This window comes from Oncorhynchus masou, chromosome 12 (assembly GCF_036934945.1).
Source record: "Oncorhynchus masou masou isolate Uvic2021 chromosome 12, UVic_Omas_1.1, whole genome shotgun sequence".
Taxonomy (NCBI): Eukaryota; Metazoa; Chordata; class Actinopteri; order Salmoniformes; family Salmonidae; genus Oncorhynchus; species Oncorhynchus masou.
In genome coordinates this window covers 51,520,603-51,537,855 of record NC_088223.1, presented here as the reverse complement: position 1 = coordinate 51,537,855, position 17,253 = coordinate 51,520,603, and the positions used below count along the sequence as shown (strand labels likewise).

Here is a 17,253-nt window from a genome sequence, read left to right as displayed (position 1 = left end):
TTTTCAATGAGGAGACTCTCAGTTACATAGCACATTTTCATTTTTTTCTGAAAGAATCTTTGTGTAGGAGAAATCGCTCCGTTTTGTACATCACATTTGGCTACCGAACCGAAAATTCAGTCACCAACAACGTCAAACTTTTTCCGAATTAACTCCATAATATCGACCGAAACATGGCAAACGTTGTTTGGAATCAATCCTCAAGGTGTTTTTTTTCACATATCTCTTCATTGATATATCGTTCGTGGAAGCCTGCTTTCTTCTCTGAATTCCATGGAAAAATACTTGCAGCTGAGGTTTGCGCACCAATTTCGGCGCAGGACACCGGGCGGACACCTGGTAAATGTGGTCTCTTGTGGTCAATCTTCCAATGATATGCCTACAAATACGTCACAATGCTGCAGACACCTTGGGGAAACGACAGAAAGGGCAGGCTCATTCCTCTCGCATTCACAGCCATATAAGGAGACAATGGAAAACGGAGCCTCAAAAATCCTGCTGATTTCCTGGATGCCGTTTCATCTTGGTTTTGCCTGTAGCGCACGTTCTAGGGCACGCACAGATAATATCTTTGCAGTTCTGGAAACGTCAGTGTTTTCTTTCCAAAGCTATCAATTATATGCATAGTCGAGCATCTTTTTGTGACAAAATATTGCACTTAAAACGGGCATGTCTTTTTATCCAAAAATGATATAGCGCCCCCAGAGTTTCAAGAGGCTAGCTAGGATACTAGCCCACGTGGCGAACAGTAGCTACGTTCACATTGTTAAAGGATTAGCTTCTCCGGCTAGCACTGTGCTAACTAGTTAGGCTACTAGCCCAAGTGGCGAACACTAGTGACGTTTCACTTTGTTCGCGGAATAGATGTTTTTTGGCACCATGGAACCTGCTAGCCCGGCCAAGGGCTACCAAGCAAGGCCCCGGCCCGTTCCCCAGCAGACCCATGCCTATGCAGGGCAACCATTTTAGGCAAGGACACGCACTCCCTCTGTGTCATCTGCCTGGGTGTCGAACAAGCGGAAGCAGCATTCGACCGACCCCCCAGTCATGCATCCAGAGCAGGGTTTTTACTACTGAACAAGTCTGCTAAATTAACATATTCTTTCTACCATTTATCAGCATACACCCAATATGTTCCCTTTGTTGATGATGCTTATTATGCATTATAATTGAACCAAAAGATTACATTTCAGGCACAGATCTGGGGAAGAGTACCGAAACATTTCTGCAGAATTGAAGGTCCCAAAGAACAGTGGCCTCCATCATTCTTAAATGGAAGAAGTTTGGAACCACCAAGACTCTTCCTAGAGCTGGCCGCCCATCCAAACTGAGCAATCGGGGGGATAAGAGCCTTGGTCAGGGAGGTGACCAAGAACCTGATGGTCTCTCTGACAGGACAACCATCGCTGCAGTACTCTACCAATCAGGCATTTATGGTAGAATGACCAGACAGAAGCCACTCCTCACTAATAGGCACGTGACAGCCCACTTGGAGTTTGCCAAAAGGCACATAAAGACTCTCAGACTATGAGAAACAAGATTCTCTGGTCTGCTGAAACCAGGATTTCATTATTTGGCCTGAATGCCAAGCATCAGTCTTGAGGAAACCTGACACCATCCCTACGGTGAAGCATGTTGGTGGCAGCATTATGCTGCAGGGATGTTTTTCAGCGGCAGGCCACACAGCCAAGACAACGCAGGAGTGGCTTCGGGACAAGTCTCTGGATGTTCTCGAGTGGCCTAGCCAGAGACCGGACATGAACCCGATCTAATATCTCTGGAGAGACCTGAAAATTGCTGTGCAGCAACACTCCCCACCCAACCTGACAGAGCTTGAAAGGATCTGCAGAGAAGAATGATGTAGCGTCATACCCAAGAAGACTCGAGGCTGTAATTGTTGCCAAAGGTGCTTCAACAAAGTACTGAGTAAAGGGTCTGAATACTTATGTAATATTTAATTTTTATGAATCGGCAAACATTTCTAAACTGTTTTTGCTTTGTCATAATGGGGTATTGTGTATAGATTGACGAGGGGGAAAAAACGGTTTCATCAATTTTAGAATATGGCTGTAACGTAACAATGTGTAAAGTCAAGGGGTCTGAATACTTTCCGAATGCACTGTATATGACTAACATGGGTGGTGAGGGTTTTGCTTTAAGCAGGTTTGTATCTTCTAGGCCTATGCAACTTTAATTAGAAATGTAACAGTCTGTCAACATTATTGTGTTTGATTACATTCAGGTAGGCTAATAATTTGTGATTGAAAAGGCCAAAGTAGCCTAGCCAGCCCAAGTTGAAATATAAACAAAATGTGGTCACATTAACATTTTCAGAAAATATATTGGATGTATTTATAGCCCATTTAGATAAATAAATGGGCTATAAATACATGACATTACCACTTCGTTTACGCTGCCCTGGGTGACGGGGCGCATTGGCTGTAATGCACCTGCTGTTGAAATCCGTAGCCTACACTTGATCACACTGAAAAATCGTGTAGTTTTCATCCCAAACAGCATGGCAAATAGATAATGTTTAGGTGTAGGCTGTTGCAACATTTCTGTTTAGAATTTTAGCTTGTGTTTGTCGGGGTTGAGCTGTTATCACGCTTGCTAAATATCTGAGAAACGTGGAGAGAGCGCTTTGCTAGATGTGTCTTATGCTGTCCCGCACGACCTGTGATTTCCATGACTGATTGGCCAAGACACGCAGTACTCCGATATGAAGGACAGATAACTTGTGCACGAGTTGTCAAATCATTAAGCAAATATGTTAAACGTACTTTCCTCCAATTTGTAACGCTTTTCCATCATTATTTTCATTAAACTCCACCTTAGTTCTGTAAAGTACTTAGGTAAAAGTACTTTGAAGTACTACTTATGTCGGTTTTTTTTGGGGGGGGGGGGTTATCAGTACTTTACTATTTATAATTGTCAACTTTTAATTTTACTTCGACATCCATAAAGAAATAAATGTACTTTTTACTCCATACATTTTCCCTGGGAGCCAAATGTACTCTTTACATTTTGAATGCTTAGCAGGACAGGAAAATGGTCAAATTAATGTACTTATCAAGACAACATCACTGGTCAACCCTACTGCCTCTGATCTGGCAGACTTGTAGCACACATGCTTTGTTTGTTAATTATGTCTGAGTGTTGGAGTGTGCCCCTGGCTATCCATACATTAAAAAAACAAGAAAATGTCAATTTTTTTATGAATCACATTTTTAATACTTATATATTTTTACATTTATTATTGATACTTAAGTATATTTAAAATAAATAATTTAAGACTTTTACTCAAGTAGCATTTTACTGGGTTACTTTCAACTTTTACTTGAGACATTTACTTTTAAAATAAAATAAATAATTTAAGACTTTTACTCAAGTAGCATTTTACTGGGTTACTTTCAACTTTTACTTGAGACATTTTCTATTAAGGTATCTTTACTTTTACTCAAGTATGACGATTGGGTACTTTTTCCACCACTGCTCAATCTAAGTGGTGGGGGTTTATCGCTAACAGGTAGTGTGTGTCCCCCCCAAGTCATAAACCAAGGCAAAACCATTTTGAATTACCGGAAATTAGCTGTAAAACTGCAAAATGTTATCTCAGTCTCATGGCAAAAAGGTGTAAAATGGCATTAGATTAACTATCAAACTGTACATTTTTGTCTCTGCTCCTTGGCAATAGAGCCCCACAGTGGAGGTGTCTTTCATGTAGGTTTATTAGGTCAATTTAAAACTTACTACATTTAGTAACTACCACCTGAGGGTTTAGAGCTTGAGGTAGTCACCTCATACAAGTACTTGGGAGTATGGCTAGACGGTGCACTGTCCTTTTCTCAGCACATCAAAGCTGCAGGCTAAAGTTAAATCTAGACTTGGTTTCCTCTATTGTAATCGCTTCTCTTTCACCCCAGCTGCTAGCGACTGGAACGAGCTGCAACAAACAAACTGGACAGTTTTATCTCAATCTCTTCATTCAGACTCAATCATGGACACTCGTACTGACAGTTATGGCCGCTTTGCATAATGTATTGTTGTCTTTACCTTCTTGCCCTTTGTGCTGTTGTCTGTGCCCAATGTTTTTAACCTGTGCTGCTGCCATCTTGTGTTGCTACCATGTCATGCTGTGTTGTCTTAGGCCCCTGTTTTTGTTCTATATTTTTAATCCCCCGTCCCCGCAGGAGACCTTTTGGTAAGCAGTCATTGTAAATAAGAATATGTTCATAACGGACTTGCCTGGTTAAATGTAAAATGTATTATAAAATGTATGGTGGAAAATGGATTGGAACCATTTCCCAGTTTGACCGCTAGGTTTTATGGGTATTATGACTCATACTGTGGTACTCTGTGTAGAATTTATTGGAGGCTCGATCTAATTCTCAAGTCTTAAATATGCCGCATAACTACGTCTTTGCCTGCCCTTGAACGGTCTAAGTATTTAGAAAAGTTTATTGTTGGCTTGCCTGTATACTTTCAACTTGCCGGAGACCAGTTGTGAAGACAATCTTGCCAAAGTAGCCTATGGCGATATCTACACCTACTTTGTGTAATCTCCAGGTTTACACAGTCAATACATATAGCTAGTTAGATACAAGTGTTTTACTGTGAATGAAGTGCTTCAAACACACATGTATCGAGTAACAGATTTCCATTATCTTTGCAGGGTATAGCCTGAAACCATGAGTTTCGTCTAACCTGGACCTTGGGAAGTTGATGAAACGTAATTTAGCGGTCTTTGACTATTATTCAAACAAAACGGTACACAACAGCTTTTCAGAATCTTAGCTATAAAATAGTTATCTAATGTTAGCTAGCTGAAGAAAGTCCATTGGAACCGGTAATTTGGCTGATGGTGACATACATTCCATGTGGCAGTCTCTGTTCATGATAACATTTTTACTTTTAGAATCAGTGTTTTTAGATATGATGTAGTTTGATTAAGATGACATGGAATTATGTTAAACAACCAACCAAGCATATTCAAAATGTTTTATAGAATGATAGAGAAAAAGAATACAGCCATTGTCGGGTTATGAGTAGGCAAAAAAAAGTTGGCAATTTAACATGTGAGTCCAGGGAATACCCTACTCGGGAGCATGGTCACGTTTAGCCACACCTCACCATGTGTATCTATGGCATCAAACCATGTGTTTGATGCCATTACCAGGAGCCCGTCCTCCCCAATTAAGGTGCCACCAACCTTCTCTCAGCCTCATGGCAAAATGTGTAGAGTAGCCTGAGATTAGCTATAAAGCAGCCCCATGGAAAAATGTGTACAATTGTAACAAGTTAACCCTTCCTCAAAACAGCTAAGTGCCTTGATCTACCTATTTTTCACCTAGTCAACTCTGGGATTCAAACCAGCGACATTTCAGTTACTGGACCAATGCTCTTAACCACTACGATACGCGCCGCCCTTCTGCACGTTTACTGTATGGAAATAAAAAAACAGATGCTCTGGATCTGAGGTTTTATGCTTCTTGCAGGACCTTTTGGACAGAGGGAAGGTTAAGGTCTATGTTAAATAGGCTTCCACAAGAACAAGGTGGGAAATCACCCCCTGTTGTGTTTCATGAAGGGGGCATGTCCAATGATGTGTAGGAACCGAGGATGACTGACAGGGGTCACTGTATTGAAGTCACCATGCAACCATCTTGGTAGGTTTTGGAAGATATAGAAATGCATTTATTCATGTCTGTATTTGCTTTTGACACATTTATTATATTATAGACACCTTAATGCACCCTTTATATTAAACATACAAATAATGAATGAAGAAATATATAAAAACATTTTCCTTAAAGTATTTTTTTAGAGTGCTAATGTTACTGTCCCCACCACAACAAAAAAATACTTAAATACATGGAATTAATTCCTATGGAGGACTGCTCCTACTGGGGAGTGCCAATATGGCCGACCAGTGGCTTCAAAGCCTCTCGATGGCCAATACATAGCGCACGCAATCCAGGGTTTATATACATAATTCGGCACATCCCGTACATCCAGTTCCCAAGCCCTTAGCCCCATCATGGGATTAGTCTATTGTGCTTGAGGCTATTTCACAGCAGCCTTTTGAGCCGCTGGAACTATGGAGATGAAATATCTCTCCTTTAAGACAACTTTACTGCAAAAGGAGTGAATGAGCTGCATGTACTGTCAGTCATCATTCGTGCCAGCAGTTTGACCATGGCTTTTCCAAGTTCACCTTGTTGCCCATGTCTCAGGTTTGCTTCCTTCCCTCTCTTCGTTCCCACCTGGGCTCGAACCAGGGACCCTCTTCACACATTGAGAACAGTCACCCTCAAAGCAGTGTAACCTATTGCTCCACAAAAGCCATGGACATTGCAGAGCCACAACTACTTCAAGATCTCAGAGCGAGTGACATCACCGATTGAAACGCTATTAGCGCACACCCCGGTTACACTCACCCCCCTTTTGACACAGCAACCAGTGATCTGGGTCAGCAGCATCAATGTAACAGATTTGCTTCTGTCCCTCTCCCCTACCTGGGCTCAAACCAGGGACTCTCTGCACACATCAACAACAGTCACTCTCGAAGCATTGTTACCTATCGCTCCACAAAAGACGCGGCCCTTGCAGTGCAAGGGAAACAACTACTTCAAGGTCTCAGCGAGTGACATCACCGATTGAAATGCTATTAGCGCACACCCTGCTAACTAGCTATCCATTTCACACCGGTTACACCCAATTAGCCCATGAGTCGGTCATCGTCACATGATGAGGAAGCCATGCGAACTTCAAACCCAGTGTCTGCCCACAGCCTAAGGGGTGAATATCCTCTTGGTCTAACGGTCTAAGACGTTGGTTGCTCTGGGTTCATTCCCCGTGTCATACAATGCTGCCCAACGTGGGGTGGTCTCATGAGTGAAGAGGTCAAAGGGGGGTGAATGTAGTGGTTATGGTCACGTGATGAGGTAGCCCTGCCTGTGAACTTCAAAACAAGTGTCTACCCAAGGGGGGAATTTCCTCTTGGTCTAAAGGTCTAAGACATTGGTTGCTCCTGTGGAAGCTCTGAGTCCCGTATGTTACGCTCAATCCCGCCTTTATGCCCGAGGTTAGCGCAAATACAATTGTCTGGCCTTGGAGCTTGTGGCTTTCCACCCGCCACCTTTCTTTTCGATTGAAGAGGAGCTGCTACACCGTTTTGTCCAGTATATGCGTTGCGCATATACTTGGATAGGAAGAGAGTTTTGCACAAGAGTGACCAACTCTGTGTCCTTGGTGCCTCCCTGCAAGGGGAGCCCCCTCTCTTGTTAACTGTTGTCTCATTGGATTGTGGAAGCAATTGTATTGGCCTATAATAACGAGGGGTTACAGCCTCCGAAGGTCCTAAGGGCTCATTCCACCAGAGGTATGGCTACCTCTTGGGCTCTGTTCAAGGGACTCTCCTTGCAGGTGATTTGCAGTGCAGCTTGTTGGGCATTCCTCATACTTTTATGAGGTTCTTCCGACTAAACGCCACTGCTCCGTTATTGGCACATAATGTCCTCAGTGTCAGGGCCTCTGTGGGTTGACATTGAGACTGCCTGGCTTCAGAGAGCATGTGGGTTACGGGAGTTGGTAATATCCCGCTAGTGATATGTCAAAACAAATAATTGAAAGATAATTTAAGGTTACTTGTGTAACCCCTCTTCCCTGAGATTGAGTGAGCCATCTCACCACGTTCCCCTATTCACAAGAGTGTGAGGAAGTTTGGCACGCTCCAAAATTATCGGAGGGCAGGCAGGTGGCTCTTTATTATGAGGGGAGGGGCTCACTCATTCGCCACTCAACCTGTCTCTCTGAAAGACGTGTATGATTGGTTCTTCGAGCTACTTAGAAGATTCTGGTGAATTCCACTAGTGTAGTGAAATGTCTCACCCATAATATCAGAAAACCTGGGTTACGCAAGTAACCACGCAAGCCAGCGAGCATTTGGCCTCCCTTGATTAAAAAAAGTATAAAATAATAGCCAATCAGAATTGAGCTAAATTGAGTGAGCGCAACTGTGAATAGTCCTGGCGCACCCGACCATTTTTTTCAAGGGAAGTCGGTTTGGATTTGGCTTCTCTCCAATCACATGGAGAGCAATGCGTCATTGACCGAAACAACTTGAACTGTTGCATCTAGTTGTGTTGTTGTCCAGTGGCTAGCTAGCTAAAATGGACCCTTTCCTAAATTAGCCATGGATGGAGACAGGGATTTGGACTTGTGGTTTTACTTAATTCTCTATAATGGCCAATAATTATAACGGTGATTCTAATCCAAACATAAATTCATACATTGTGCCCCTGGCCTGATGGAAGTTCAGTATGTAGCTAGATGTAGGCTAACGTTGGCCATAAAAAGGAAGTTAGGCTAGGCAGAACATTTTAGCCAGGTAGCCTAGGACAAAATTAAAATTGTTTACTGCATGACAGTCATAGACCGTTTCGTCAGTATGAAAGCGAGGAGGATGGCATTGGTGTCTCTACAAGTAGGGTGAGTCAACATGTTTTTTTCTACTTGCACGAACCTGCACACATACACAGAAATCGGAACCCTGGACAGCCACATCATATTTAGCTTACATTGATTGGACTAAATAGTTTTTGGTATCTATTAGTTGTCACTGTATTAGACTAAGCATATGTGATTTGATGATTTTGAAATGTTGAAGTTGAAATGGTGCTGGGGTAGTGTTTCCTGTTTTCTTTGCAACTTGCAGTAACTCTCCAAGTGATTCTTAATAAATATTTGTTTAGTAGTCTGAAAAAGTCAGAAATATTAACTTGCTTGACAATGCTGTTTGTTACATGCGATCTCTGGTTTTGTGATGAAACAAAGGTGTGGTTGAATTTATTTGCCACTGTGTCTTCTTATTGTCTCTGCCCTAGGCCTATATATCACTGTCCCAAGGCATATTAACTAACAGTCTAGAGCAAACAATTAAATTATCACAACTCATAGGTTGTAATATGGCTTTTTTCTGGCTTGGCTTCCCCAGTGATTTTTACCCTCGCACCCCTACTGTGTATAGTTGCAGGGTTAGGTGGTGCAATTTAAAATGTCCACATGACCCTTTTTTTGTGACCAAAAAATGTGCACTCCGCATTCTGACCTGCGAAAGGCAGCAATATGCAACACAGCGTCTAGTCTGCCGAAAATTCACACGAAGAAGGGGGTTTGTAGTTCTTCCTGTACAGTACTTTCTTAGCAGCTAGCTCCGTGGTTTTAGCAAGACGGTGGAATGAACGTCATGCTTCATATGAAAATGTTAAAGGACATTTTAAGTGTGTTTTGCACAATTTGTCTTGTCACCAAGTTTACCACTGCAGCCCAAGACGGCTCTAATGGGAAAAAGGACCAAGAGTGTTACAACTACGCTGGAGGACACGTCTACCCCGGAGAGGCTTTCCGTGTGCCCGTCTCCGATCATTCTTTGCACCTCAGCAAGGCAAAAAGTGGGTATTGTCCCCCTGCACGGTACTGTATTTGTACTTGGCAATCATATTGACTTAAATTATTTTAATAACGGGAGGATGTCTTACCCATCAATACAATGGTAACGACAAAGCTAGCTAACTAGTTTGCCTGCAGCCAATTAGATAGCTAACTTAGTAGTGTTGATTAATGTTAGCTAGACACCGTTCCAGTTATACTGCACATTTTCACAACTGAAGTTTGAATCAAATCGGTATTCGCGTTATTGTAATCTGCCAGATTTGACTTGTCGACCCAAATTCATAAATTGTAGCTAGTAGTACATTTGGACACGTCATGCCAAAAAACTTGGCTTCAACTGTAGCCTGCAGTTTTCTCGACCCTACGATTACGCTTGTTTACACTAAGCTGCACTGGGGTCAGAACGCCGTCATGATTAGATTAAAGGCCCTGCTACACTATAGCCATTGGTGTGGCATTGCCATCAGTCTTCGAAGAAATGCTTCCTTTGAAATCAATGAAAGTTGCTTTTGCCAGTGTTGAGTTTGTTGTGGCATGTCCAATGGCAGCGCCCAAACTCAAGAATCAAGGTCCAATTCTCGATTGCTGACACAAGTTCATTCTATCTTGTGAATTTAAATTATGAGAAGTACATTTGATTTTGTTTGCATATGGCCTTGGCTATACACCACTGATTATTTTACTAAGATCAGGGTGTCTGCTAGGTCTTTAAAGTCTGACATTCATTTATCTGATTTCAAGGCCTTAAGTATTAAAATGTCTTTAAATTTCAAAGTCTTAAAAAAAATGTGATGGAGATGACTACAGTGTTTCCGTTATATTGTGCCGCTGCTTAATTGTTTCCACCACGGAAAAAGATTGAACATCAAATAATGCTTCAGGTGCACTTTTAAGATGTTAGAGAGCTATCCACATGTGTGCCTCCGTGTGTGCACGTCAAGTGAGTGTGAGAGTCGAACGTTGTCAGAGGAGAGAGCAAAGAAGCCTATAGAATTTGATAGACAACAATACTAACTAGAGCTGGGACGATACACCGAAAGTTACCGACACTGACATTGCCCTCCTCTGACTGAATAATTTTGCTTATGTCGCCTAAGTTCAGTGATTAGGCTACACAATGTTGCTGCTGGTTTCTTTTTAGTTCTAAAACTATTATTTGGTCAACACTAATATGCATTAACTTGTTTCCTGCAATGAAAACATCTGCCCTGTCCCTGTTTTGCTGGCTCTAATTACTCCTAGTCCCCCCTTTGCACACGGAGTGAAGCGCAAGCATACTGACAGTTGAGTAACATTTCAGAATTGAATTGCTTGTCTCAGCTTAATGAGTATAGCAATTTATTTCTGAACTTTCAATATAGAGGAAATAAAATCACTTTACAAACTCAGTATGTAGTTGAGATGATGCGTCAACGGAGCAGAATGCGCCGTTTGCATTGGTAACCTACGGTGCATTCAGGAAGTATTCATGCTCCGCTCTGTCAAGTTTTTTGTTGATTATTGCTAGATCAAGTCTTGCCATAGATTTTCAAGCAGATTTAAGTCAAAACTGTAACTCGGCCACTCCAGAACATTCTGTCTTGGTAAGCAACTCCAGTGTAGATTTGGCCTTGTGTTTTAGGTTATTGCCCTGCCGAAAGGTGAATTAATCTCCCAGTGGTGGAATGCAGACTGAACCAAGTTTTCCTCTAGGATTTTGCCTGTGCTTAAGTTTTTTTTTATCCTGAAACTCCACAGTCCATGACAAATACAAACATACCCATAACATGATGCAGCCACCACTATGCTCGAAAATATGAAGATTGGTACTCAGTAATGTGTTGTATTGGATTTTCCCCAAATATAAAACTTTGTATTCAGGACAAAAGTTCATTGCTTTGACACATTTTCTTGCAGTATTACTTTAGTGCCTTGTTGCAAACAGCATGCATGTTTTGGAATATTTTGTGCAGACTTCCTTCTTTTCACTCTCAATTAAGTTAGTATTGTGGAGTAACTACAATGTTGTTGACCCATCCTTAGTTTTCTCCTATCACAGCCATTAAACTCTGTAACTGTTCTAAAATCACCATTGGCCTCATGATGAAATCCCTGAGCAGTTTTCTTCTTCTCCGGCAACTGATTTAGGAAGGATGCCTGTGTCTTTGTAGTGACTGGGTGTATTGATACACCATCCAAAGTGTAATGAATAACTTCACCATGCTCAATGGAATATTCAATGTCTGCTTTATTTTATCTACCAATAGGTAGATTTTGAGTTAATTACCTGTATATGTGGGATACAGAGATGAGTCATTCAAAAATCAATTTAAACACTATTGCACATAGTGTGTCCATGCAACTTATTATGTGATTGGTTAAGCATATTTTTACTCCTGAAGTTATTTAGGCTTTCCATTACTTCTTTCATGTCTTACTTGTAAGTCTAGAGCCCTACTCAACCGCTTAGCTACCTTGCTTCGAAGTATAGCAATTTGATACCTTTTTTGGTTTAAGGCTAATGTTCAAATGGTACAGCATAATAGGTCAAGGAGAGCTGCAGGGGGTTACACTTTTTTGTTCGAGCCCCAATCTTAACACACCAGATTTGACAAATCAACTACTTAACAGGACCTTGTTAAGCTGAGTCCGGTGTGTTTGAGCAGTGCTGGATCAAAAGCCTGCATACCCACCATTGGCCTAGCAGTCCAGATGGCGAGTTGACCATGCGTTTCATACAGTAACAGTGCTGTATATTTGACTTTATTAAGTCATTTTTTTCACAGTGATATCGCTATGGTGTTGATTATCATTATACTAAGCTGGTATTGATATCGAAGCCTAAATTCTGAAAACGTAGTTTGTGATCTGGCGCTGCAGTGTCTTAATCTAACCGTGATTGTGTTCCGACCCCAGTGCAGCTCAGTATAAACAAGCGGAATGGTAGGGTCAGAATATGCTGGCTACTCCAACTACTGTCTCAAGGACCCAGACAGGAGGGCCCTAGCAATAACAGCTGCTGCACCATACAATCCCAATGGATGAATCTCAGTCAGTGTTATGTTAAGTGGCTTCCTCTCATCAAGTCTGCGCTTTCTTTATCTGCATTAATTTAAAAAGGCAGGTGAAATTAAATTCTAGGCTGGTACCTTCCCTATCGCTTTCACATTTGTTGCGTTTTCCAATCAGCAGAGGAGAGAAGATAAGGCCACTTCCAGGATGTACCCCAAGAGGTAGCCAGGTGTGCCCTATCCCAAGATGTACTGTTAAGGAGTGTAGGTGTAACAGTATTGCTTCCGTCCCTCTTTTTTGATGGAACCTATGTTTGAACCAGACCCTCTGAACACATCAACAACAGTCACCCACAAAGCATCGTTACCTACAAAAGCCGCACCTCTTGCAGAGCAAGGGAAACAACTACTTCAAGGTTTCAGAGTGTATGACGTCACAAAATAAATAAACACTACTAGCGTGTACTGCTAACTAGCTATCCATTTCACATTGGCTACATGGGCAAGCCTACTCCATTAACATCCAAGGACCAAAAATGTTCTGAGGTAAACTGACTCTGGCAGCCAAAACTGTCATGAAATGTGTTTGTCATTTCTTCTTTTTGCAGTTTCAAAGCCTGCACCTTACTTTGAGGGATCAGCTGTCATTGATGGTAAGTTTAAGGAGCTCAAACTGTCGGACTACAAAGGGAAATACCTCGTCTTCTTCTTCTACCCCCTGGACTTGTGAGTACTATCTCTTACTGACCTCCATCCTAAAACAATCCTCTTTTATAGTGTTCTTTGCTACTGTCATAAAATGTTTTTTATTTTGACTTGGTTATACGTATTTCGGACATCATTTATTATTTTTAAAGGGCAATGTTTTATATGACCCCCCTTTCAAACAGTCCCATTTTTACCACTTGTCGATATGCACATTTTACAGGCTACATCCCATTGCGCAGCCAGCGGATGTCTATTTGAATAAATCCATTGACTATATACCATCACAAAGAAATCTTATTATTATTATAAGTTTTGGCAGATCTTAAGAAACATTAAGATACTAAGAAAATGTATTTCAATAGAATAGCATATTTTGAGTTTTATGTTACTTGTCTGTGCAGCCTAGGCTATAGGCTATGGCTGCACCATGCAAATGAAATCAATTGTTCATTAAACAAACAAGACACAATTACATTCCCCTGCCCAGATCAGTCAACACAACATTTTATAGTAAGAATAAAATATAAATAATATTTTTTCCCAAACAACTTGAGTGTTGCGGGAACATGTGGACCCGCTGTTAATCAATTTTAAAAAGTGATCTTCTGAAACTGAGCCCATGCCCTCATCGCTTTTAAGTGCTTTAGAAACCCTAGAATTTTTCTCTTTTCGATCGTGTATTAAAATCAAATGTCTGACCTAGATGAACGCGATTTTAAAAATATATTTTAACGGCATTTTTGCTTAAAGTTTGCAGATCCACATGTAGTATTTTTTTTTCCTACCCTCTCCATATTATGCACATTGATAGCTTTCTAGCAAATGTACTCTAACTGACTTTTAAAAAATTATTTATATTAGCACTAGGCAATTATCTAAATAATTGGAGCTCAACATGCAAGGAAAATGACTGGTGAAATTAATCAAGCAACAGAAATGTAAATTATGTATTAGAATCCCCATTAGCCGTTGCTCACACAGCAGCTACTCTTCCTTGAGTCCACACACATGACAGACTGAACATTAATGTACAAGAACAGCTTAAGGACCGAACTACATGCATTTAAATGGAAAGAATAATGCAATTAAAGCATTGTCCCAATGCCTGGAAAAAATGTTACTGCTGGGTTTTCAAAGCTGTTGGCAAACTGGGTTTGTTATTGGTTTCATCTTTCAGATATAAAGAAAAGGCAGTATAACGACAGTATGGACAAGATTGCAGGATTTTGTCTGGGTATTAAAATGATTTTAGTAATGTACCAGGATGAATAAATATAAAATAGCAATCCAAATCATCTGATTTTAATTGGGAGATTCAGGGAAAGAGAGAAATTATTAATAGTGTATTGTAAAATCTAAACTGTAGTAACTGTTATACAGATTTTTGCTGTATTTTAGAACCAGTGACTTAATGAAAATCCAGTATGCTTTGGTAAAGTAATAATGTTGTTGGCTATGTGTTATTCTGATAACACTAACTCTGTGTACCTGCAGCACGTTTGTCTGCCCGACTGAGATTATTGCGTTCAGTGATCGTGTGCACGAGTTCCGTGCCATCAATGCTGAAGTTGTTGCCTGCTCTGTCGACTCACAATTCACACATCTGGCATGGTAAGATTACAAGCATCACACCCCTCTTCAGAGGTGCTTGTACTTTAATTTCAGAGTTTTTTTTCTCCCTCCGGCTTTGTTGTTAACAGGATCAACACACCCAGGAAGCAGGGGGGACTCGGACCAATGAAAATCCCTCTGCTGTCTGACCTCACACACCAGATTTCCAAAGACTATGGAGTCTTCCTGGAGGACGCAGGACATACACTCAGGTACAGTATACACTTGCTCACGGGGGTAGAAGCCACTTCAAAAGAAGATTACTAGTACTACTACCATTTTTTTTTTAAATGGTACAACAAAATACCTGTTAACTCTTAAGTTCATGAGGTTTAAAGTAATGCGGTTTGAAACTGAACCGAACTTCTCATTGTTTTAATTGTCTCCCTCAGGGGCCTGTTCATCATCGATGACAAGGGCGTCCTGAGGCAGATCACCATGAATGACCTCCCTGTGGGGCGCTCTGTAGACGAGACCCTGCGGCTTGTCCAAGCCTTCCAGTATACTGACAAACACGGCGAAGGTACGGTTCACACCTCAGCCTCCAAATTCAGTCTCACCACATAACATCCTCAGATAATACAGCTAAACACGTAATTATCTGTGGTTGCTATGGATGGTCTTTTTACATTTTTTTACAGTTTGTGTGAATTTAAAAAAAAATTTTTTTTGCAGTTTGCCCAGCAGGATGGAAGCCAGGCAGTGACACAGTAAGTTTCATACTGTGTGTGGTTAAAGAGGCAATCAGCAGTTGCTACATCAATTTGTACCCATTTTATTCTTGAAGAATAACTTCTAAATGCCTCATGAGCTTAGTTCAACTGTCATACCCTATCAGAACCTGAAAATAGGAGCTTGTTTTATTCCAATGTTTGTAAACCAACACTATATAGCCTCAACATGGTTAAAACTATAACCATGGATGGTCAATCCTTGCATCCCCATAGCTCTGTCGATGAGTTTGAGTAGTTACATTTCTCCAGCCGCGTCCCTCCATCTTTTTACCGAAACAACAGGGTCGGGGAATATGCTTTATTATTGTTTCAACTGCTGACTGCCGCTTTAAGTGAGTGCATGCATGAGATTAAATTTATAATCTCCACCCGGCACAGCCAGAAGGGGACTGGCCACCCCTCAGAGCCTGGTTCCTCTCCAGGTTTCTTCTTAGGTTCCTGCCTATCGAATGAGTTTTTCCTAGCCACCGTGCTTCTGCATTGCTTGCTGTTTGGGGTTTTAGGCTGGGTTTCTGTATAAACACTTTGACATCTGCTGACGTAAAAAGGGCTTTAAAAATACATTTGATTTGATAGGATTTTCTTATACAACTGCTTGTGCACTAATTCAATGTATTACTCTTCACAGATAATCCCAGACCCAGCGGGCAAACTCAAGTACTTTGACAAGCTGAACTGACCCTCCCCTCTAAACACTTTGGTTTAAACTCAGAATAAAAACAGTTTTGATAATCTGGTGTCTGTTTTGTTTTTAGCCATATTTGGCTAATCTAATTCAATCTCATCTAGCGATCTGAGTAAATTAGTGACCTTTTGAGAAGAGAAACAGGACAGGAACTACGACAACCGTATAATGTCTCTTAGAAATGTCTGACATTCTGACACACCAGAACAGAGAAGTCTATAAACTTGTTGCTTGAGAGTTTACACACATAGGGGAAACATTAGGAACACATAACATAAAAGGTGCAGGCATGACAAAGTACAGTGCCTTCAGAAAGTGTTCACACCCCTTGATCTTTTCCACATAGTTGTTATAGCCCAAATTTAAAATGAATTCAATTGAGATTTTGTTTTTGTCACTTGCCTACACACAATACCCCATAACGTCGAAGTGGAATGTTTTTTGTAAATTTGCCTAACAAGTCTCATAAATTGCATAGACTTAGTGTGTAATAAGTGTTTAACATGACTTAATGACTACCTCATCCCTGTACCCCGCACATACAATTATCTGTAAGGTCGAGCAGTGAATTTCAAACACAGATTCAACCACAAAGACCAGGGAGGTTTAACCAATGCCTCAACTAGGGCACCTATTGGAAGATTGGGAACAATAAAAGCAGACATTGAATATCCCTTTGAGCATGGTGAAGTTATTATTTACACTTTGGATGGTGTATCAATCCACCCAGTCACTACAAAGATACAGGCGTCCTTCCTAACTCTGTTGCTGGAGATTAAGAACACCACTCAGGTATTCACCATGAGGCCAATGGTGACTTTAAAACTGTTACAGAGTTGAATGGCTGTGATAGAAAACTGAGGCTAGATCAACAACATTGGAGTTACAATAACAACCTAATTGACAGAGTGGAAAGAAGGAAGCCTGTACAGAACACAAAATATTCCAAAACAAGCATGCTGTTTGCAACAAGGTAATACTGCAAAAATGTGGCAAAGCAATTCACTTTTAGTCCTGAATGCAAAGTGTTATGTTTAAGGCAAATCCAATACAACACATTACTGAGTAC

General features: G+C 41.0%; 2 protein-coding genes across 2 annotated transcripts in view; both read left to right on the top strand.

Moving 5' to 3' along the window:
* Nucleotides 1-17,253, top strand: part of LOC135550349 (palmitoyltransferase ZDHHC20-B-like) — a 319,193-nt gene that overhangs the window by 252,673 nt on the left and 49,267 nt on the right. The window lies entirely within an intron of this gene.
* On the top strand, nucleotides 9,058-16,231 carry LOC135550335 (peroxiredoxin-4-like). The gene is made up of 7 exons (XM_064981021.1): nucleotides 9,058-9,455; nucleotides 13,055-13,172; nucleotides 14,649-14,765; nucleotides 14,855-14,977; nucleotides 15,158-15,288; nucleotides 15,441-15,475; nucleotides 16,128-16,231. Exons 1-7 carry the CDS (start codon nucleotides 9,242-9,244, stop codon nucleotides 16,176-16,178), a joined length of 789 nt encoding a protein of 262 aa, XP_064837093.1. The 5' UTR covers nucleotides 9,058-9,241; the 3' UTR covers nucleotides 16,179-16,231.

Excerpts from the sequence above, each read along its gene's own strand:
- LOC135550335 (XM_064981021.1), top strand. The coding sequence starts at position 9,242 with ATGAACGTCATGCTTCATATGAAAATGTTAAAGGACATTTTAAGTGTG. Across the intron at positions 14,766-14,854 it reads CAATTCACACATCTGGCATG|GATCAACACACCCAGGAAGC; the intron begins GTAAGATTACAA and ends TGTTGTTAACAG. Across the intron at positions 15,476-16,127 it reads GGAAGCCAGGCAGTGACACA|ATAATCCCAGACCCAGCGGG; the intron begins GTAAGTTTCATA and ends TACTCTTCACAG.